This window comes from Pocillopora verrucosa, chromosome 5 (genome assembly GCF_036669915.1).
Source record: "Pocillopora verrucosa isolate sample1 chromosome 5, ASM3666991v2, whole genome shotgun sequence".
NCBI lineage: Eukaryota > Metazoa > Cnidaria > Anthozoa > Scleractinia > Pocilloporidae > Pocillopora > Pocillopora verrucosa.
Window position 1 is genome coordinate 2,448,373 of NC_089316.1, and position 24,326 is coordinate 2,472,698.

At 38.9% G+C, this 24,326-nt stretch overlaps 3 protein-coding genes across 4 annotated transcripts in view; all 3 read right to left on the bottom strand.

Moving 5' to 3' along the window:
- LOC136281065 (uromodulin-like) overlaps positions 1 to 7,814 on the bottom strand; it is a 28,287-nt gene extending 20,473 nt beyond the window's left edge. Inside the window, exons 1-5 of the mRNA XM_066167277.1 lie at positions 7,748 to 7,814; positions 6,658 to 6,908; positions 5,516 to 5,630; positions 4,909 to 5,022; positions 3,495 to 3,769 (exon numbers count right to left, since the gene is read on the bottom strand). Coding sequence (XP_066023374.1) covers positions 3,495 to 3,769; positions 4,909 to 5,022; positions 5,516 to 5,630; positions 6,658 to 6,908; positions 7,748 to 7,814 — 822 coding nt within the window. The remainder of the gene's footprint in view (positions 1 to 3,494; positions 3,770 to 4,908; positions 5,023 to 5,515; positions 5,631 to 6,657; positions 6,909 to 7,747) is intronic.
- LOC131768543 (uncharacterized) overlaps positions 1 to 17,330 on the bottom strand; it is a 59,011-nt gene extending 41,681 nt beyond the window's left edge. The window contains exons 1-5 of one of the 2 annotated variants that reach the window (XM_066167835.1): positions 16,986 to 17,330; positions 14,697 to 15,362; positions 14,055 to 14,336; positions 12,844 to 12,957; positions 9,686 to 11,706 (exon numbers count right to left, since the gene is read on the bottom strand). In XM_066167835.1, the coding sequence (XP_066023932.1) occupies positions 11,336 to 11,706; positions 12,844 to 12,957; positions 14,055 to 14,336; positions 14,697 to 15,362; positions 16,986 to 17,295 (1,743 nt within the window). In that variant the 5' untranslated portion in view covers positions 17,296 to 17,330 and the 3' untranslated portion in view covers positions 9,686 to 11,335. Of the gene's footprint in view, positions 1 to 9,685; positions 11,707 to 12,843; positions 12,958 to 14,054; positions 14,337 to 14,696; positions 15,363 to 16,985 lie in introns of those variants that run through there. The other variant, XM_059084263.2, reaches the window with a different exon arrangement.
- A 1,552-nt stretch (positions 17,331 to 18,882) lies between these two features.
- On the bottom strand, positions 18,883 to 23,967 carry LOC131768542 (uncharacterized). The gene is made up of 4 exons (XM_059084261.2): positions 23,633 to 23,967; positions 21,646 to 22,290; positions 21,067 to 21,357; positions 18,883 to 20,134 (listed from the first exon to the last, which is right to left on the bottom strand). Exons 1-4 carry the CDS (start codon positions 23,940 to 23,942, stop codon positions 19,662 to 19,664), a joined length of 1,719 nt encoding a protein of 572 aa, XP_058940244.2. The 5' UTR covers positions 23,943 to 23,967; the 3' UTR covers positions 18,883 to 19,661.
- Between the last annotated feature and the right edge of the window lie 359 nt (positions 23,968 to 24,326).

Genomic DNA, 24,326 nt, shown 5'->3' on the forward strand with positions numbered 1-24,326 from the left:
TGACAGGGCTACCACAGGTATCCCAGTAAAAAGACGACAAAAAAACAAAGGCATTTTATGACTGGGCTACCACAGGTATCCCAGTAAAAACAAAGGCATTTTATGACTGGGCTACCACAGGTATCCCAGTAAAAAAGACGACAAAAAAACAAAGGCATTTTATGACTGGGCTACCACAGGTATCCCAGTAATGATCATGCTATTATTTCACTCAAAATTCGTTCCTGTTTGTCTTATTTGATAAAGAGGGAATCATTAATGTTTTCATTAAAACAGTACTGCCTTGATTTTCCAACATTTACAATGATAGACAGTAAATTTCACTTTTCACCCACATTTACTTCCAACCTTCTCTTTTGAACCAGAAACAAAAATGATATATGTTTAAAACACATGACATCATCCACCCTTGTCAAATGTAATAGCATGATCATTACTGGGATACCTGTGGTAGCCCAGTCATAAAATGCCTTTGTTTTTTTGTCGTCTTTTTTTTTTTCCTCCGCCACAAAATGGAAAAATTGCGCAATAGTACCCAGAGGTCATTGGGCCCTCAACACCATGACAACTTACTGTGATCCAATGAGGTGTTCACTTGCTGATCACGCGTGTTTTCTTGATGATGATTGACGTTGTCATGCACGGACAGGGCCGGGTCACATGACGAACACGAGATTTTTGCTTATAAAACTCTTTTGTCTGTCGTTTTGTATTTCAACGTGTTTGGATTACGATCATCTGGAGCATTATAGCGCAAACGCTCCAAATACTTATAGACGCATACACAATTCGTATTGTTCGCGGCCAATCCGCACTAAAAGATGTTATTGAGCGGTAATTTTGGAACGGACTGAGTCACGGACGCTTGAAAGCCATGAAAGCCTTGAATGCCTTGTATGCCTTGTATACCGGTATCCAGTCACCTCGCCACCAAGCAGACTCGCCACCAGCGAACTCGCCACCAAGGAACGATCTCGCCACCAACGTACTCGCCACCAAGCGAAGTCTTCTCGCCACCAACCACCAATAAAGAGATTAGTCGAGGACAGTAGGATGTTCGGCTGATAAGTCTGTACTCAAACTTTATAAACGTATGTTGTCGAAAGCACGTTCGAAACCGATAAGTTTGTTCGAGTTTTTGCAATTTCTCCTCGCTTACGTGCAAAAGACAAACACGATACGTTTCGATGTCAATGAGTTAGGAACGGAACACATCTAACACGTCGCTGAAGGTCATAATTTAAATACAGACAAGCGCACAAACGTATCGGCCGATTTGAATTGTGCTCGTTCGAACATCCTACTCTCCTCGACTACTTTATTCTAGTTTATCTCTTTATTGGTGGTTGGTGGCGAGAAGACTTCGCTTGGTGGCGAGTACGTTGGTGGCGAGATCATTCCTTGGTGGCGAGTCTGCTTGGTGGCGAGGTTACCGGTAACCTGTATACCAAGTATGCCAATGTCTTAGCTGAAAACGTACACTTGTTGTAAAAAGCAAAATCTGAAATCTGAAACCAAACTGCATATACTCTATGCAACCTATTGAACAACACCACTACCGTGAGACTGAAGAACAAAACTCAAATGGATGTAAACTGCTTGTGAAGAAAGACGCCATGTTGGATTCACTTGATGCCAGGGAACGTAGCTACGATAACAGTGCGAATCGTATTAATTTCACGATCAGAAAGGTGAATCTTATGTTTGTTTTCATTGTAGTTGTATGGATATTCTTTTTTAATAAATACATGATCCAAAATCCCGTGTTTTTTGTGTATAATGCTATTATGTTAGGTATTGTTTACGCAATTGTCCTGTCACAGGCGGCCCAAGCTCACGTCTCGAGAAAAAGCCAACAATTAATTCATGAACGCGTCACGTGTTGTGTGACTAGGTGTTAAGTTACGAGAGGAACCGTTGAAAATTTAAAATGTTATAAGGAATAATATAGGGAAAGAAATATGATCGATTTACAACCATAAATATTTCGAAATATGAAGATTTTTCTCGTAAAATCAATAAAACTTACTCATACCCCGTGTATCCGTTGTAGTTTCTGGCGATTTCTGCCGTTTTAAGCTTGCTTTACCATCACTGTTATTCACATCATCTACTTTTTTCACGTTGGTAAAATCTGTACAGACATCACACTAACCAACTCGCGCGCAAAGTAAGAAGACTATATTGAAGGCTTGAAATTATATTACGATCGATTTTCATCAAGAAATGGGCCAGGAATTTTCCACAATAGTGCAAATAATCGTGAAGGGGGATCGCAGAAAAGCGATTGCGTGACGCGCGGTAAGCTGTAAGATGACATTTTATTACATACCAGACGTAAAAACTCTTCAGATTCGTAGTCCGCATTTTGTACCCACTCTGCAGTCTGCATTTTGTACTAACAGGTATCAGTGGCACGAATACAGTTTATTTTTAGTGACATTTATTCGCAAAACACACATAATCTACCTCAAAATACCTGTGAGTGAGGTAATTTGACATTTTCGTTCTTTCCCACATTAATGTTCTTCTCTCCTTTTGTAAGAATGTAAACATCACTCACAATGTTTCAAGTAATCCACCCACCCTACAAAAAATAACTCTTGCATGCATAGCATGCCTATGTTTTGAAATAGGTGTATGCCCTTGGCCAGACTTGAGCGCACTATTTCAGTATACTAGTCCGACACCCGTAGCATCACTACACTTGATTCCAAGGATCCAGTACCATCCAGGTATCCCAGTTAATCACAAAACAAGTTATTGCTTACCAACGTTCGCGGACTTTAGCGAGGATTACAGTCTAACTTGTCTTCTATTCAAAAACGATCTTGATCACACGGGGTCTTATCCTGAACCGAAACGTTAACTATAATTTTCTGTCTAAAAGGAACTAATCACTTAGGTGTCAATCTAACTACAAAGTATTTCGCAGCTTTTCCCGGAAGCAGTAACATTTAGCTTCAACGGAAGCAGTTACACTAACGACAGGGAAAGTCAAAGACACAATAAAGTTAAGAAAGATGCACTTAATTACAAGTATTAAAAAAACCTTATACCTTCAAGAACAATAACTTAGTGTAAGCATCAAAATTACATCGTCTTTTATCATATACAGATTGGAGTAGTTGCTAACTGAAGGAACTAAAGTAAACATCTATAATACCTGCTGAGAGAATAGCATTTCTCATAAATTTTACGCTTATAATTCTGCATAGTCTTGATCAGGCCTCCTTAATATCCTAAATGAAAATTCTTAAAAAAGGACGAACTGTTTTAAAGTTAAGTTTCATTCTTGACGTGTTCGTGGTATCTGAATTAGTTCAACGGCACGTTAAACAAACGGCTAAATATCAAGGTATAACGATATACAGTATCCTTAAAAACAAGATTTGAGTTTCAGCCTCTAACTTTTTCCACAGTACCGGCTGACACAATCTTGGACCGGTTTCAGTCTGAAAGAAAGAGCCGCAATTCCGTACGTTGATCATAATGTTGAGGTGACAACAGTTATTAAAGCCATGAAAACAAACTTTTCTGGAAACCACTCCTTCGTCAACTGTTGGGTGTGCTCCGTCCATCCACCCCGGCATGTCCGTTCCACATCTATGGTGCGTTAGGCAGTGAGTAGATATACTCGTTCCAGCCCCCGCCGAGAATCTGTACCAGTCTTCTGGCAAATTTTTATCACATTTTCGGTCACCGCGACCAAAATCGCTGTGTCGATCGGAGTCATTCAGAAACTTGTACTGTTTGCATTCTGAGGGAGCTAAAAATGGAAATATATTGGAATACTCAAGCATTTGGCTTTATGAAAAGCGAAATGTTCTGATATCTCATAAAAGATGGCGAAAGCGAGGACATGGGCACCGAAACAATTTTTTGGGGGGTGTGGGTGGGGAGAATTTGCAAAAAAGGTGGGTCTATATTTCCTTCAGATTCAGAGTCGCTCAAAACCTAGAACTGATGACGTTTTGAGATACTTGAACATTTAAGGTCCTTCGAAACAGTCGTACACCTGATGATATCAGGAAAGTAATGTTTAAACAACTGCCTCGTAGACGGCACTGGGGAATAATTGTGCCAGAGGACAACAACGATAAAGACAACAATATATCTGTTATTCCATTACTGCATCAATTTATCAGATAAATTCATGAGGACGCGCGCAAAGTATGCCACGTTTATAGACGGTATTACATCGTAGAACAGGGCAAAAATACAGAGCAACAAACTTGGATTTTTCTTTTCTGCGTTTGTTAGGCTTGACTTGTGAAGAAACGAACTTGTACGCGCGACAGATCTTTTAGTTGGTCACATAGAACACTTTAATGGTTTCGTCCGTGTTGTTTCGTCTTTCGTGTACTCCTTCTGCGATCGATACGATACACAGAGAGGGCCGTAGGATGTATTTCGCGAACTCAAATCATAATATTAAAAAGTGAAATAATAGTGGAGTCATATATCCCTAATTCGATGGTGTAACTGGATATAACACGAGAGGACATTTTGCTCGTTTCTCGTATTTTTCTACACAACTTTTACATAAAATACTACTCAACTCTCAAAACATCCGCGCGTACTTTAAGTTAAACCATTGAATAAGGTGTATTTATAAAAAGTCAAAGGAGTTATTCTATTTTTTTAATTGAATATACATTCAGACAATACTGACACTATTTACCCTTGATCCCACGTGTAACATAGAGCATGCGCTAAAAATGGTGGAAAGGACACTTAACGTTTCCGAAAGCTTTATTTTCGGCCGGTCATCCAAGTTAAGGGTCCAAATAAGTACAGAAGATCCCCTGCGGCTAATCCTAACCCTAAACCTTTTACGTGCGAACATGAAGACCTATTTCGAAATATTCCGTTCACTCTTAAAGAAAAAACCTAAGAATCACCAACCTGTATCACACAGAGTTCCAAGGTACCCCTCAGGGCAGTCACACTTGAACCCATTGACAAGATCTCGGCATGATCCTCCATTGTGACACGGATTAGCGCTGCAATCGTCTATATCTGCAATTCCAATTGTGATTGGCTTAGCTGAGCACGATTCGCTACCTTAGGCGTCGCTCCAATATTTTGTTGGGGAATAAACACTACATGAAATGTTCAATCACTCGCAAGACAAGGGACCTGAGAGGGTTCAAGGACGTTTAAGAACAAGAAAAACTCGTTATATGGGATTAGTTATTGCAAGATACCCCCAGTGACTTCAGAAACGGGTCTAATCAAAATTTGCCAGGAGGTTATGTTCTTTTTTCGTTTTTTTCTTTTTTTTGGCAGTAATTGGTTTCTGTAGTGTCGCAGCTGACTATAGAATTAGGAACTATTCGTGCTCTCTCTTACGTCCTTGAGCTCTTGAGGTACCAGTGACAAATTCTTAGTTTTGTTAGATGTCAAAACATCCAAATGAAAGACTGATCAAAAATGAGCCAAAATAGTCATAGGCTGAAGAGGATAACTTGGATTTCAGATGGCGTTATCCCATTCCTTTCAAATATCTTACCTGTTTCGCATTTTAACCCAGTAAAGCCTGCAGCACAAAGGCAGCGGTACCCGTGTGGTAAAAAACCGGATTGACGTGTCCCACCATTCATAAAAGACGTGGTCCCACATGAGTTCTGGGAAATGATAAATGGAAAAAACCATTCAAATCAGACTGAAGGAGACAGGAGGATTATGGGAAAGTACGAAAAGAATCTATGAACGTAATTCTTTCTGGAATGATAAAAGGTTAAGGTTTGCGAGATGTAGCTCATAATTGCCATAGCATATCTCAGTTTCCCTCGAATGAAGCGACATGAAGAACTGCAGCTCTTCATCGGAATATGCTGATCTGAGAGTTTTTAATCATTCATGTTCCTGGGTGGAGAGAGGCATAGTAATAGTAATGTGTCTTGCCCAAGAATATGACAACATGATTGGGCCAGGGCATGAATCATCCGACATGTGCTGATTGCAGTGTCCGCATCAACGAGGAACTATAATATTGAACAGCTCTAATGAGAAATCATTTAGCCCCTTTATAAAATTATATATGGTCCGACTGCTATGACTTTGTATCTGTTACTTTCATTGAAGGGAAACTTGTGCTGAAGTGACATCAATTCTAGCCCTGAAACTGTCCTTTGAATAAAGCGACAAGCCTTCATAGAAGGGGGCTTTTATGATAGTTCTATGATAGGGTACCAATGGGGTAGTGGCTTTTACGGCTAACGATAAAAAATTTTGGCCATTTTACGGCTAACTGTTGATAACTTCCATTATTATACATTAAACTATGAAAACTCTGATTGGACGACAGCATACATTCAATTACAATGACGAATGAAGTTGACATGACAACTTAATGTCTGCAGCAGAAATTGGGTTATTATGTCGATTTCAAAATCTGCCTTGCCTCTAAGCCCCTCGTCCGCGTGGTGTTCTCAAAAAAAAAAAAACCCAGAGAGAAGCGTTTTCTTGTATAATAAAACAATTATTTTAACAGGGAAAGTCTCTTTACGAGTAACAGTTAGAATTTGTCAATATTTACGCTTATTTTTATGGCTAAACTTTTTGGCCGCTTAACGGCTGACGGTTATCTCCAATGAGATCCTTTTTCTGGGTACAAAAAAAATTGTAAAATTATAGGAAACTTTTATATACCTCAGCTCCACGATAAATGAAATTCACTCTCGGCTTTAAATCATCCGGATGTTGTATGTCTGTCGAATTCTTTAATTCACAGACCTCATCTCCTGTTACTCTCTTTCCAAAGTTGTACGATACGCATGCGTTCTCCAGATAACACTGAACTCTGCACGAATGCTCAGAGTTTAAGGCAATTGTTCCTATGACGTGTTTTTCCAGCGCTGAGCCATCTTTGGCATCCAAAAACTGCAGTATTCGGCAATTATCTGCAATAAAAAGTATGTTTTGAAAATAAGACATCGATAAGACCTCGCTATCAATCGTTTAACGGCGGGTTGTTTCGTCTTGTTATAAATTATAACAGGATGTTGTTTCAGAAATCTGGAAGAAAAAAACGGACTAGGAAAATGCATCGGCTGAGATATTCGCTGAGGACAGAGGACACATTTTAGAAAATTGTCTCGGAAAGCCATCAGGGTTTTTTAATTTTGAGAAACTGCTTTAATGATGAAAACTGGAATTCGACTTATTGACATTTGAAAGGACCAAAATTACCATGAGAGTGACGTTCATCAACAGATGGACTAAAACAATTAAGGAGGCCTGACCCGCTAATCTAACCACGACTAATAAATAAGACAAAATATATTCATGCTTTTAATATGTGGAAACTCGAATTCGAAAAAAATATTCATTTTTTTTAAGCCGTAATCTCTTATCACATAATTCATGTAAATAATTCCATGATTTCAAATTTAAAGCGTCGTGACAAACCAACCATCCTTCACGAGAACAGATAAAATGTAAATTCCACTTCAGCCATTTAAGAAATGACAAATCATTCCCGCGTTATTTGCGGAAGATGGAAGCTCTCCAAAGAGGCAGGGAAGCTGGGGAAAGCATGAACATTATACTCAACACAATTGTATAATTATCTCAATAATAACAAAAATGAATTTCACTTTTTGGTCACTCGGCAAAGGAAGAAAGAAGAATAAAGCATTGATCATTGAAATTTTTCTTTATGAAAACAGGACCAAACGTACAGAACAAATCTTTAACTTAGTGAAGCATTTCGCTGATACAATCTATTTTTTAAAGTCACCTTCCGAAAGAACCAAATAAATTGCAATCGTGAATAGGACAAAAATGCTTATCAGTTGTTCCACCATAAGGAAAAATATCACTCCAAGTATCAACAATAAAACTATTTTACACAGTTCTTCAGTGGTTTGAATTCTTTCTTGGCGAAATCGGAGCAGAACAGTTTGTCTTTCCAATTTACTTCCCTTTGAACTTACTGGGGATATGCCGTGGGGTCACAACATAAATCTCATGATTTATTGAAGAACGCAACTCATTTCTAGCTAAAGTCAATTTATCCGGCCCCACACATGTCAGCTTTATTATGGTTTTCAACGGGATTGTAAGTCAGAGCAATGCCCCAAGGGTCATATCATAAAAGTCATTATTTTTCTTCTGTGGCTCACTTCAGTTTAGCAAATTGAATCAAACTGACCCTTTGTTTTGCTGGCAGAAAACAACAGTTCGACAGCCAGCCTTTTGCATGCCACCCGTTAAACGCTTTCGTTTGCTTATGTCTTCTTGTGAAATAGCCACCCACTGAGAAAATATATCAACGTTATTGAATAATTGGAATTGTAGCTTCACAACAATCCTACATAAGAGACTCCTGCTCCATGCATGAGCCGATTTCAAACTCTTGGCAATTTTTTGCATTTAACAAGAAATTGGAATAGAAATGGCATGTGTCCTCAAAGCAGGTGTAATACATTGTCTGTAAATTATGGTCGAATCGACTGAAAAGGGTTAGAAACATCTAAATTACTCTCAGGCATTTTTTTGATAAGCATTCGATTTAGAAAGGAAAAGTCAAAGAGGGCGCTAAGTGAAGAAAGATGAAATTGATTTCACACACTTTACAGAATTCTACCCTAACTGAACTATTACTTTGGGTCAACTTAAAATTGACAGAAGTGACTAGTTAAAGTAAGTACAATACATGCTGAAAGAATGACATTTCTCGTGAAGATTAATTATTCTATTAATTATGCAAAGCCTTGATCAAGTCCTCTAAATATGCCAAGTATAAAACGTTTTCAATATAAATAATTAAATACCGTCAGAGGAGTTTCCTGTTGCCCTACCTATAGTTTTATTTATCTTTAGTCAGGTTGAAACCGCAAGCCATCGATCGCCAGCCATCACGCACTCGCATGCACTTACTCCTATTAGAAAAATTATATCGTGATACATGATTTACTGATTGGGTCAACTGTAAACTGAAGTAACTGGAGCAAATATAATACATGCCGAAAGAATAATATTTCTCATGATATTTAATCTTTTTATTATGCAAAGCCTTGATCAAGCCCTCTAAATATGCTAAATATAAAAAGGTTTTCAATAATTAAATATCGTCAGAGGAGTTTCCTGTTGCCCAATCTAGTTTTATAAATCTTTAAGTCAAATCGAAACCGCCAGGCATCGATCGCCAGCCATCACGCAGTCACACGCACTTATTGAGCATTTCATATAGGAAGGACAAGTCAAAGAGGGCGCCAAGTAAAGAAAGATGAAATTTATTTCACACACTTTACAGAATTCTACCCTAAAGAACTATCACTTTGGGTCAACTTAAATTGACAAAGGTAACTAATTCAAGCAAGTACAATACATGCTGAAAGAATAACATTTCTCATGAAGATTAATTACTCTTTATATTATGCAAAGCTTTGATCAAATCCTCTAAATATGCCAAATATAAAACGTCTTCAATATAAATAATTAAATACCGTCAGAGGAGTTTCCTGTTGCCCTACCTATAGTCAAGTCGAAACCGCGAGCCATCACGCACTCGCGCGCACTCATTTCTACTTTTCACGCACAAGAATGTAGCTTGCGTGAGGTTCATTCCATTGAACGTTCTGGGCTTAGAATAAAGAAATGGGAAGAGAAGAGAGAAAATACAGCTCTGATTCAAACTATCAAGTGTAAACCGTTCTATCCAGCTTTTTTGTTTTGTTTTCAGGAATGAGTTAGGGCCTTGAAATTTTATCTAGCAGCAGTTAAAAGTCTAAGAAGACCGTTTAAGACAGTCAAAAATAAGTTAGGATTTTATATCCACAAATAAAATGTCATTTAGGTCACTGCACAAAAACAACTATGAAAAACTTCAGTCCTTGAAATGTTTTGAACTCATATTCACCTTTGCTGAAAGCCAAAGACAAGGGGGAAATATGATATGTTGTGTAAGATGGGACGGCTTTACTCAACCGGAATAAAACAGTTCTAAAAAACGCCTATCTACACTTTATCTTCCCCATCCGTTATAAGAGAATCTAATCCATTTGTAAGCCGATCTCACACTTCCTATGACCTTTTCCGTTGACTATAACAGGAATTTATATGACAAATAGCTCGAGGCCTCGAAGCAGCTGTGATACTTTATCTGTAATTATCCGTCAAATTTGAGTACATGTATCACAAATAAGTTTAAAAGGGTATTCATTGAGAACAACTGTCGGATCTCTAGCGACAAGGAAAGTCAAAAACACTGCAAAGTTAAGATAGGTGCACTTAATTACAGGCATTACAAAACTTCTACCTTTAAGAACAATCACTTGGTGTAAAAATCAAAATTACATCGTCTTTCATCATATTCTGATTAGAGTAGCTGCTAACTGAAGAAACTAAAGTAATTATATATAATACCTGCTGAGAGAATGGCATATCTCATAAGTTTTACTCGTATAATTCTGCAAAGTCTTGATCAGGCCTCCTTTAAAATTCTAAATGATAATTCTTTAAAAGGACGAACTGTTTTAAAGTTAAGTTTCATTTTTGACGTGTTTGTGATATCTGAATTAGTTCAACGGCAGATTAAACAAACGACTACAGATCAAGGTATAATGATATACAGTATTCTTAAAAACAAGATTTGTGTTTCAGCCTCTAGCTTTACCTCCGCAGTACCGGCTGTGACAAACTTGAACCGGTTTCAGTCTGTATACAAAGAAAGAGCTGCAATTCCGTACGTTGATCATAATGTGGCGGTAACAACAGTTTTGATAGCCACTAAAACAAACTTTCCTAAAAAACGACTCCTTCAATCATATTGGGTCAACTGTAAACTAAAGTAACCGGAGCAAAATATAATAAATGCTGAATGACATTTCTCATGACGTTTACTCTTTTTATTATGCAAAGCCTTGATTTAGCCCTCTAAATATGCTAAATATATAAAGCTTTTCAATAATTAAATACCGCCAAAAGAGTTTCCTGTTGCCCTCTCTAGTTGTAAAAATTTTTGCGTCAAGTCGAAACTGCGAGGCATCGATCGCCAGCCATCACGCACTCATACGCACTTATTTCTTCTTATCACGCACGAGAATGCAGTTTGCGTGAGGTTCATTCCATTGAAAGTTCTGGGCTTAGAATAAAGAAATGGGAAGAGAAGAGAGAAAATACAGCTCTGATTCAAACTATCGAGCGTAAACCGTTCTATTCAGCTTTTTTGTTTTGTTTTCAGGAATGCTTTAGAGCCTTAAAATTATACCTTGCGGCAGTTACAAGTCTAAGATAGTCGTCTAAGACAGCCAACAATAAGTGAGGATTTTGTCTCCATAGTTTAAATGTCATTTAGGACAAACCGAAGTTTGTCCATAAACTTCTAACTTTTCCCACAGTACCGGCTTCTACAATATGAAAGTGGTTTCAATCTGTATACAAAGAAAGAGCTGCAATTCCGTACGTTGATCGTAACGTTGCGGTAACAACAGTTGCGATAGCCACTAAAACAAACTTTTCTGGAAACGACTCCTTCATCAACTGTTGGGTGTGTTCCGTTCATCCACCCCGGCACGTCCGTTCCACATCTTTGGCCTTTTGGAATGCATTTTGTGGCTATGCTTGTTCCAGCCCCCGCCGAGAATCTGTACCAGTCTTCTATCAAATTTTTATCACATGTTTGGTTACCGCGACCAAAATCACTGTGTCGATCGGAGTCATTCAGAATCTTGTACTGATTGCATTCTGAGGGAGCTAAAAATGAAAATGTATTGGAATACTCAATCATTTGGCTTTATGAAAAGCGAAATGTTCTGATATCTCATAAAAGATGGCGAAAGCGAGGAGATGGGCACCGAAAAAAATTTTTGGGGGGTGGGGGTGGGGAGAATTTGCAAAAAAGATGGGTCTATATTTCCTTCAGATTCAGAGTCGCTCAAAACCTAGAACTGATGACGTTTTGAGATACTTGAACATTTAAGGTCCTTCGAAACAGTCATACACCTGATGATATCAGGAAAGTAACGTTTTAAACAACTGCCTCGTAGACGGCACTGGGGAATAATTGTGCCAGAGGACAACAACGATGAAGACAACAATATATCTGTTATTCTATTACTGCATCAATTTATCAGATAAATTCATGAGGACGCGCGCAAAGTATGCCACGTTTATAGACGGTATTACATCGTAGAACAGGGCAAAAATACAGAGCAACAAACTTGGATTTTTCTTTTCTGCGTTTGTTAGGCTTGACTTGTGAAGAAACGAACTTGCACGCGCGACAGATCTTTTAGTTGGTCACATAGAAAACTTTAATGGTTTCGTCCGTGTTGTTTCGTCTTTCGTGTACTCCTTCTGCGATCGATACGATACACAGAGAGGGCCGTAGGATGTATTTCGCGAACTCAAATCATAATATTAAAAAGTGAAATAATAGTGGAGTCATATATCCCTAATTCGATGGTGTAACATATAACACGAGAGGACATTTTGCTCGTTTCTTGTATTTTTCTACACAACTTTTACATAAAATACTACTCAACACTTAAAACATCCGCAGGTACTTTAAGTTAAACCATTGAATAAGGTGTATTTATAAAAAGTCAAAGGAGTTATTCCATTTTTTTAATTGAATATACATTCAGACAATACTGACACTATTTACCCTCGATCCCACGTGTAACATAGAGCATGCGCTAAAAATGGTGGAAAGGACACTTAACGTTTCCGAAAGCTTTATTTTCGGCCGGTCATCCAAGTTAAGGGTCCAAATAAGTACAGAAGATCCCCTGCTGCTAATCCTAACCCTAAACCTTTTACGTGCGAACATGAAGACCTATTTCAAAATATTCCGTTCACTCTTAAAGAAAAAACCTAAGAATCACCAACCTGTATCACACAGAGTTCCAAGGTACCCCTCAGGGCAGTCACACTTGAACCCATTGACAAGATCTCGGCATGATCCTCCATTGTGACACGGATTAGCGCTGCAATCGTCTATATCTGCAATTCCAATTGTGATTGGCTTAGCTGAGCATGATTCGCTACCTTACGCGTCGCTCCAATATTTTGTTGGGGAATAAACACTACATGAAATGTTCAATCACTCGCAAGACAAGGGACCTGAGAGGGTTCAAGGACGTTTAAGAACAAGAAAAACTCGTTATATGGGATTAGTTATTGCAAGATACCCCCAGTGACTTCAGAAAGTATGCCACGTTTATAGACGGTATTACATCGTAGAACAGGGCAAAAATACAGAGCAACACACGTTGATTTTTTTCTTTCTTGCGTTTGTTAGGCTTGACTTGTAAAGAAGTGAACTTTTACGCGCGACAGAGTTTTTTAGTCGGTCACATAAAACACTCAAATGGTTTCGTTCGTGTTGTTTCGTCATTCGTGTACTCCTTATGCGATCGATATGACGCACAGATAAGGCCGTACGATATATTTTGCAATCTAAAATCAAATGAGTGAAATAATAGTGAGATAATAAATCCCTTATTCGATGGTTTAACATATAACACGAGAGGACATTTTTCTCATTTCTGGTATTTTTCTACACAACTTCTACATAAACAGCTAAAATGTTTTTAATGAATGAACCTTTATGCATATTTCTATCCAGGTTTGAAGCTATTTGCTTTTAGTTCTGCAGAAGTGCTTAAATGATGGTCGTTTCTAGCTCCTTGATTTATTGTATCATGCAGTTCAAGTACCAAGGAAGGAATGTTACTCCAAGTTGTTGAACGCTTACAACTGACAGTGACGTCATTACGTGAAAATATCACACTGAAGACTACTGCATTGACCAAGCGATACAGATTACCTGAGGTTTTAGAATTGGTGGTAACGACCGAACGGTGCTTTACCATAAGGCTAACAATTTGTCGTTTTGAAGAAGGCGGAAAATTCGACCACGATCGAACTGTATATGGAAGTCAGTAAGCTATAACGTATTCCGAATGAAAGTATATTCAAATTCGGCGGGAGAATTAAGCACAGCCTAAACCATTTTGTTAGACGTCAGTGAGCCAGTCAGTCATGAATTTAGTCTGTCGAACAGTCTGTCACCAAGCAAATGCCGAGGCTATACAAACCTTTAAATGGATCTCGTTGCACTGCCACGTTCATCTTTGTTTTCGTTGTACCCATGCTGTTTGTCGCTCTACATTCGTACACTCCACTGTCGGCAGGACTCAAGTTATTTATAGTTAGGCTGCCTCCACTGATCGTAGTCTTCCCTGCAGGGAAAGGCATTCCTAGTCTGGTCCAGTTTATGGAGGGACGTGGAAACCCTTTAGCTTGACATGTCTCGTTCAACGTGGAATACTCTTTTGGCGTGATGACAGACGGTGGTGGAGAGATCAAAATGGGAAGACCTACATAAAAAAAAAGAAAATAGAAGAAAATATACTGCATGTACGATTAGAAAAAACTGTAATTGATGAACCTCTACAGAGGATAATCTATTCAGGCTCACCGGAAACCTCTTAACAATTAAGGGAAGGGTACGAAGGGTCGTATAAGTTTCTTTCCAATTCCTTTTCGGAATTGTCCCCATACATAATCTTAATGTGAAATGGCCAGGCAGTGTAATCTTCGGTTTGGGGTATTTTCAACGCTTGAGGACCGAAGTCCTTAAAACTTACATATTTTACTGTTAAATCAATCCTTTTCTCGTCGTCAGCAATATAGGAACGTTTCAGACAAGATATCAAATTTGGCTATAAAATTCTTACCTCGAACAGTTAAATTTCCTGACCCTTCATGCGATCCAAGGATATTAGTCGCAGCACAAGAATACCGTCCAGCATCACTGTAGTTCAAACGTTTAATGGTCAATGCTCCATCGTTGACCACATGTTTAGAGCCTGAAATAAGCTTCCTGCCCCTAAACTTCCATTCAGATCTGGGAGGTGGATTCCCACTAATCGAGCAATAAAACTTCATATCCTTTCCTTCATCTTGAGTCTGTTTAGCAGGTGATATCGTGACTTGTGGGGCAGATATTGACTCTCCAGGACTACCTGGTGGTCCTGGCATGCCTCTCGAGCCTGGCTCTCCCTGGTCTCCTTTTTCCCCTCTCGGTCCAACAGGTCCAGCTATTCCTGGCTTTCCATGCCTACCTGGTGGACCCATAATACCCTGTCGTCCCTGTTTTCCTCGTGGTCCCCTCCTACCACGAGATCCTTTTACTCCTTTAACGCCAGGGCTTCCGGGGGGACCCGAAGGGCAGACTTTTTCGGTCGACCTGCAATACTTTGTAGGAATGAGCTGTTCTAAATGCTTGGTGATCTCTCTGCGTACGTCATCAATTGTGATGACATTAGGTAAACTTGCTGGAGCTTTCCTGCGATTTCTGCGTAACATGATAGGTATGTCCGGTCGGTTTTGTTGACTTTTACCTGAAGAAATTAATGATATTTATCATCCTTATTGAAAACAATTCACATTTTCTATCAGATAGATTTAGGACGAGTTTACTAAGTTGCTGAAAGGCAACGCAAGACATTAAGAAATGGCTTAAACCAAAGTTGAAGAAACAAGCACAACGACATACGAGAGCGGTCAGACAAAAACTAGTTGGTCAACATTGGTCAATAAGCAAAAAAAATCAAAGCAACAACAAGAACAACAATTGTGAATCGGCAGAAAAAGAAAACTGCTGAATATAATAATAATAATAATAATAATAATGTTTATTTCTTATATTGCGCAGTCTAGCATGCGATAAAGATATGATCGATGATGATATGTTTTCCAAGATGTTGCGAGGCCGGTCGGCATAGGCCGAAGTGCATTTGTGCGTAGCTCGTCTATACGATTTCTTATCTTGGAAAAAAATATCTTTTCATCAGCGGTAATAATAATATCTTGAAATCAATTTAGACCTGAGATTTATTAAAATGGGTAAAAATGTTTAATAAAAATTTTAAAAAATTGGGTTTCGGATATACGGCGCTTACCACACAGGACATATGCTAGTACCTTGCCGTCATTTTGCGTATTTAAGTCAGTGCAGAATATAAATTACCTCCTATATATTGAACTGATATTTGCTTTAGGGTACAGATGAAGTTTTTATCATTCCAAAATCAAATGAGTCCACCAATTACTACGCCGTAAATGTAAATAACATTTGTGGATGGGACTTAATGAGGAATACCGGACAAAATCAACAGAATAATGTGTGAACGAGAAGACCAAAACAGATACAAAAGAAGTCCATGGTATCAAATACAGATAGATATAAACAGTGGATTAACGGAATGAAAAATAAATGAATTATCATGATTTCATCTTTGAAAATATTACGCAGTATATTTACTGACAACTAACTACAGACAGCATGAATTCGATCCTCATAAGCTGAGCCACTGTTCGACTTGATTTACTGGTAAAAACTTAGTCATGAGTACGGCCGTCTTTTTAGTTTGCTTTAATTAACGAACACTTCAGCTTATCAAAACAAACATTGATGACCTCGGCCTCATGCAGACAAAAGCACCCTTGTGATATCTGTTTCGACATCCTGTAGATGCAGAGCTGCCGACACTTTCGTGCTGACAGGAAAATGAAGTGAGGCCAATGCTTACGCTTAGCTATTTAAAGCATTTTGCAAAAGAAAACCAACCACAGTTGACTGTATGTTGCGCTCAAGTTACGCGGCAAGTTATAGGATAACACAGTCCAAGGCTCGTTTGCCCAACTACGCTACTCGCGTTCTTTCATTAAGGTTGCATGTGAGTTTGCATCAGCTATATCAGTGGAAAATATAAAGTTTCGAAAATAAACTTTAAGTTTTGAGCGTCAAAAGGAACTAGGAAGATTACTTAAAATTTTTTCTCGCTTGTTATCTTGGAAATCTCGACGTTGGGTACTCACCTTTTCTTTAAGTTGGCACGATCAAAAGACTTGGAAGGATACAGTGTCATCAAAGAACATATTCAATTTAGATAGTGACTTCTACTCCTCCTACTGATAGTCAAAATAGAAGTTTGACAAATTTTTTTTGCAAATTTCTCTACCTGAGGGATAATCAAGCTTCTTTGAAACAGGAATCTTGATCCTTCTGGAAAACATCTGATCAGAATCCAGTTGCGGCCTGACGGACATTTCGTTGCGATTTGCATCGGAGCCAGTCTCAGCACAGCTTTGCGTTGTTGACAAAACCTTCATCTGTTTTTCCAACGCTAACAAACGATCGTTTGTAGACTCGTTCCTCAACAGAAGGATTATACATACAAAGACTAGAGTGAGAGACAGATAAGAAGGTTTCAAAGTAGGAAAAAGATCGCGAGCGCGATACGCTTTGGAGGACTTTGAGTTCGACTCCATTTTCTCGCCCCTTCTGTCTGTTGCGTTTCAGTGAAACAGGAACACGAAGGTCAATGAAAATCTGCCAAAAAAATTTGATCCTCTTTGAACACGTCTGGGCAGATAACCAGAGTATTGATTAAGATCATTTTACGGGTTTATTTGTATGTCAAATGGTTAACAAGTTACAGTTAATTTGAGAAACTCAAGCCCACAGAATTCTCTCTATGTCACACAGGACGTTTACTAAAAATTTCCCTGTAAGAGCAGGGTTAGATCATACATACTTTCGATTAACCGAAGGAAGGCAGGCGTTTGCCTTATCAGACATAATCATCACAAAAAAAAAGAAAAAATTTTGCATGTTACAGAGGAAGATTGAGTTAAGTGAGCCACTTAAGAATAGTCTGATCGCCTTTTCTACTGCACTAAACTACTGTAAAAAATATTAGCCTCTTGACAGCTAGAGATCAAACGAGCTTACGAGTCAAAAAGCCCATCTTGCTGGGATTTATCCTGGATTCAGGGAATGATATCCCGCCCTTATGCAAAAATCAGGACCCCGGCACTACCCCCCCCCCCCCCCATCATTTTTCTTCAGGTTTATCTGACAGTTTGCTAATAACCAGCCAGGGATTAAAGCTAATTCCAGCGCACAAAGCGATCATAATTTGAGTGCATTCAGCCCTTGGCCTTCGCGACTTCCCCCCGATCTTCTGAAGGAAATTTTAAATATCTCATTTGAAAAGACAGAGGACTTGGATTTTGGTTACTATAGTGTCCGATTTTGGATTTTGGACACTAGCGTCCGATTATATGTTTTTGACACTAGTGCCCACGTTTGGATTTTTTGACTTTGTGAATATGTGAGATGCGATAGGTTTTCTGTTTTGCATGTGACTAGGTCACTAAGCTAAAATAACGCAACATTTTCATGCAATGATGACTTCCCAGCCCTCCCCAAGAATCTCATGAAACTTTACCGGTAGCGGTAGTAAACAAAAGGTATCCGCTTGGCTGTGCCTTGTGCAGTATTAGAATTGTTCATTCCTCTCACAATTAGCGCATGAGTTTAATAACTGTTGAGGTTATGAAAAAAAAAAGAAACACTCATTGGAGTACGTGAGAAAATGCTACTTGCGACCATCGACGCAAAAGTATTTTAAACTGATCACCCGCACGTTAGTCTTGAATTCTGATCAAACCTTATTTTGAACTTTACCGTATCGTTGATTTGATTGGCCTAGTTTCACACAGTCCGTCTTCTCGCTGTTAACTTTCTCCCTCTCAATATCTCACTAATAATTTTTTTTTTACAGTCTGCTAAACTATTCTTAAGATGTTGGTTGGGACAATTTGGCATTGGATCCCCAAACTGATATCTCTCTATTTTCTCATCACGTGTCTGCTTGATATTGTACTGATATTATAAGGAGAGGTTCTGTCTTGGTCACTCATGGGAATCCCGAAAGGTTAAAATATGACTACGACATCAATGAAAGCGGCATCTCTTATTACTTGTTTCCTTATCGATATTACTGTCACCAACTGTCTTCTTCATCATCAGGGTTAATTTATGCTAAAATAATTAACTTGCTGGCGCTGGTGTTAAGAAATATATATATATTTTTCATCAGTGTTAACTATAAAAAAATTCTAAAATGAATTGAAATGGGTAAAAATGTTTCATCAAATTATACAAAATGGGTTTGTGAGTGAAACTATGAAATTCCCTCCTAGCAGTTACTGGGAAAAAGGATCATAACTGGTGTTTGACCTTGAGATATATTTGATGAGTTCGTGTCTTTAAAGGTAACATTAACCTCAGAACATGAAGTACTCGATAAACCATTGGTAAGATGATAAGTTTGACAACCATGTGTAATCAACTTAGGTGTTGCAGTGTATAAAACACCTGCATGAAGAGAAGTCCCTAGAGAAATACGAACTTCAAACCAGCCTGCAGTGCGACGTCTTACAAGGGTGAATTAACCTTACGAAGCTTGCAATCATTTATTCAACCGGCCATATTTGATTCGGAGATAGAGGCAGTGGGGGTACCAATTTCTTTCTCTTCCCTGCCTTCCGCTGCCTTTAAAATGAAAGATGGCAGACAAGATTTTCGCTAAGAAATTACTGAGCACTCGCTCGCCAAAATAACGCTTGCTCCGCAGGTTAACTTCAACCGTCTTCATTGTGAATGTGTTCCAATGGGATCCAGTCTTTTGTGCGATCAAGGAACTTTCACGATACAAATGTACGTATGGTGACCTGCTCCAGCGTTTTCTATACAAGTTATTGAGATCTACCGGCAATGTGTGAAACATCTCAGATTAAATAAAAATAAACAAAATTAATAATGTGAGTGGAAACTGTGAAAGCTACTTTTAGCAATGACTGGCCGGGGAACTTAAGATCAGCGCTGGTATTTGGCCATTGGATACATCTGATCCGTTGTTATCTTTGGATGATTTCGCAAACGTTACAGTGATACCTGCACATGAAATACTCGGCATACCATCTGTATGAGCATGCGTTTGATGACCATTTGTGGTTAATTGTGATGTTGCTGTGTATAATACACCTGCACGAAGAGAAATGCCCTGAGAAAAACGAACTTCAAACGTTTTTACTGAGGATGTGGTGTAGTAGGATCCAGTCTTTTCTTCGATCAAGGAGCTTCCACGATATAATCGAACGGTAGCCTGGAAAGTGGTTGAACCTCGGTCCACTCCCCACAGACGGTATCCCAGCAGTGTGACGTCACTACTTGTTTGGAAATCGACTGCGTCGATGTTGCCAGGACTGTGGTTCCAGCCTCTGCCTGGACTTTCGGATCTGCTGCGCCAGCAGTCGTAATCTATTGAAAAAGAAGTTGATATGGCTTTAAACGAAAATGATAGGAATGATTCTATAGATCGCTAAATGATTGTAGGTTTTTTACTTCTGAACTACCCAACAGCTCAGGTGTTCATGTAGAGATAGTTGGTTCATAACCATTTTGACAAGAAGAGATGAAAAAAAATATTGGTCGAGTCTATTACATCCACCGGTCGTACATGGTAACTGAACCAAGTGGAGTGCAATTTGAATAGGTAACAACATGATTTCGAGTGCAGGTTGGTGTTAATGAAAGATTTACAAGTGCTAATAATGTACATGAACCAATTACGCACTTCTGATTGGCTGAAAACGAGTGCATTCTCGTGTAACACGAGTGCAAATTACAAATAGCGCGCGCACGCTTGCAAAATTTCATCTATCATGACTTTCTGTGATGTTTTCTCATCTACATTATTTACAAGATTTCTCTTGCAATTTGGTGTTAAAAATAAGCACGAGTAAATTTTTTAAAGACTACAAACTCCACTTGCCCCACGGGCTCGTACAATTTTGCTGTCTTTGAAAAATTTATCCGCGCTTATTTACTTCAAATCGCATTAGGAATCATGTTATTACCTATACTTATTATACCAAATTGCAATAGAAAACATGTTACTTCTTGTTGATAAATTACATAAAAATTGGCACTTGTATTACAACTTTGCATTCGTGTAACATAAAAAATGCACTCGTTTACAGGCAATCAGACGCGCCTAATTTTTTCATGAATATTAGGTCTGAAATAACACGCGTGATTTTAAAATCGAACGAGCGCGCAGCGCTACTTTTCTTTCCTCATTAGTCTAGTATTAAAGGAATTCCGAAGGGTTTTCAAGGGTAACGTTCCCATTATTCAAAGAATGCCTAAACACCGAGAGTAATGCTTAAAGTAAGCATATAAACAAAAACCTCCAAGATCTTTGGGCGGTTGCTGCTGCACTACCACGTTCATGGAGGATTTCTTTGAACCCAGACTGTTTGTTGCCTCACATTCATACAATCCACTGTCAACAGGGCAAATATTATTTATCACGAGGCTTCCATTACTTATGACAGTCTTTCCAGTTGGTAAAGACAGCCCAGATCTGCGCCAACTTATGGTAGGAGGTGGAAACCCTTCAGCTTGACAAGCTTGTTGGAAGGTAGAACTCTCCTTTGGTGTTGCAAGAGATGGAGGTACAACGGTGAAAATAGGAAGACCTGTATCAAGCCAGCAGAGCATGATTGAAATATGAGTGAAAGAGAAAAATTAACTAACGTTCTTTCCTGTTGTAATACGACCCTACTGATCCAGGAAGTATACTGTGCCGTATTGCCGTAATGTTGTAATGGCAGGGTATTTTATCTCGACAAAATTCTCAGTGGTTGGTTTAGGTATCTATGGGGTGGTTCAAATCAGCTTTGGCTTGGAAATGACAATATAAGAGCCATTCCATTGTAAAATGAAAATAATGCCTTCTAATCAGTTTCAGCGAATTTTGTCCTCACCTCGAACACTTAAATTTCCATAACTTTCGTGTGATCCAAGGACATTTGTGGCGACACAATAGTATTGTCCGGCATCACTGTACTTTAAACGTTTAATTGTCAATTCCCCATCTTTAATCAAGTGTTCTGATCCAGAGACAAGCTTCGCACTCTTGAATCTCCATTCGACTTGAGGACGTGGGTTCCCAGAAACTGTGCAGTAAAACGTTGCATTTCTTCCTTCATCTCGAGTCTGTTCAGCAGGTGATGTCGTGACTTTTGGGGCAGATATTGACTCTCCGGGTCTACCGGGCGGTCCTGGCATGCCTTTCGGGCCTTGCTCTCCCCGGTCCCCTTTCACTCCTTTTGGTCCGACAGGTCCAGTCATCCCCGGTTTTCCATGCCTACCTGGTGGACCCATATTACCTTGTAGTCCTCTTTTCCCTTGTGTTCCCCTCCTGCCACGTTTCCCTTTCGCACCTTGGACGCCAGGGCTTCCGGGGGGGCCTGCTGGACAGACTTTTTCGGTTGACTTGCAATACTTTGTGGGAATGAGCTGTTCAAGGTGCTTGGCGATTTCATTGCGTACGTCATCAATTGTGATAACATTTGAAACATGCCTGCGAGTCCTTGTGGCCTTGGTAATTTTGTCCCGCCCGCTTTCACCTTAAAGAAATGAATTTACCTCCTATTTATATTGAACTGATATTTGATTTAGCGTGCAGATGACAATATTATCATTACAAAATCAGATGAGTCCACCAGGCTACTATATTGTCAAATGTTACGCACAGTTAGTAACTGTGCGTAACATTTCTGAATAGGACTTACTGAGGGATACTGCAAAAAAATCAATAGAATTATGTGTGAACTAAAAGACAAAAACAGAAATGAAAGAAGTCCTTGGAATCAAATACAGATAGATATAAACAGTGGATTAACTGAATGAAAATAAATGAATTATCATGATTTAATTTTGGAAATATTACGCAGTCTATTTGCTGCCAACTAACTACAGATAGCATGAATTCGATCCTCATAAACTCAGCCACTGTTCGACTTGATTTATCGGTTAAAACTTAGTCATGACTACAGCTGTCAAGAACACTTCAACTTATAAATCAAAGCAAACATTGATGACCTCGGCCTCAAGCCGACGAAAGCACCTTTGTAATATCTGTTTATACGTCCTGTGGATACAACAACAACAACAACAACAACAGCATTTATTTAAACACGATAAAAAATTCAGCAAAAGCTGATGTGGTCGTGTACGGACAATAAAACTAAATTCCTAACTAAATCCAATAAAACTAAATTCCTAACTAATTATAAGAAGACTAGTGTAAGATTTCTACATATTTTCAACAATAAAAATTCTACATAGTACATCATTATAACATACGTGGCTTAAAAATACACTTAAGTGACTTTTTAAAAGCGTCAACGTCTTGAATTGATCTCATTTGATTTTCCAGAGCGTTCCACCGAGTAATTGACTTGTATGAGCATGATTTCTTGACCATATCGGTCTTAGGTCTAGGTAACTTAAATGTCATTTTCCTCCTGAAGTCGTAGCTACTGATGAAGAGCTGCTGACACTTTCGAGCTGACAGGAAAATGAAGTGAAGCCAATGCTCATGCTGAGCTATTTAAAGCATTTTGCAGACGAAAACCAACAACAGTTGACTGTATGTTGCGCTCAAGTTACGCGACAAGTTATATGATAACACAGTTCATGGCTCGATTGCCCAACTACGCTACTGCGTTCTCTCATTAAGGTTGCATGCAAGTTTGCATCAGCCATATGGAAAATATAAAGTTTCGAAAATACACTTCAAGTTTTGAGCGTCGTTGGATACTGACCTTCTCCTCTAGTTGGCACAATCAAGAGATTAAAATGGATATAGCGTTATCAAAGAACACATTCAATTTAGATTCTTACTTCTACTTCTCCTGCTGATCATCAAAATAAAAGTTATACCAAATGTTTTGCAAATTTCTCTACCTGAGGGATAATCAAGCTTCTTTGCAACAGGAGTCTTGATCCTCCTGGCAAAAATCTGATCAGGATCCAGTTGCGGCTTGACGGACATTTCGTTGCGATTTGCATAAGAGCCACTCTCAGCACAGCTCTGCTTCGTTGACAAAACCTTTATCTGTTTTTCCAACGCTAACAAACGATAGTTTGTAGATTCGTTCCTCAACAGAAGGATTATGCACACAAAGACTAAATTGAGAGACAGATAAGAGGGTTTCACAGAAGGAAAAAGATCGCGAGTGCGATACGCTTTGGAGGACTTTGAGTTCGACTCCATTTTCTTGCCTCTTCTGTCTATTGCGATTCAGTGAAACAGGAACTCGAAGGTCATTGAAAATCTGCCAAAAAATTTGATCCTCTTTGAACGTGTCTGGGCAAAGCATTGATTAAGATCATTTTACGGGTTTCTCTGTATGACAATTGGTTAACAAATTACCGTTAATTTGAGAAACTCAAGCTCCACAGAATTCTCTCTATGTCCGCACACAGGAAGTTTACGAAATTTCCCTGTAGGAGCAGGGTAAGATCAGACATACCTTCGATTAACTGAAGGAAGGCAGGCGTTTGCCTTATCAGACTTTATCATAAAAAAAAAAATTTTTGCATGTTACAGACGATGAAGATTGAGTTAAGTGAGCCACTTCAGAATAGTTTGATTGCC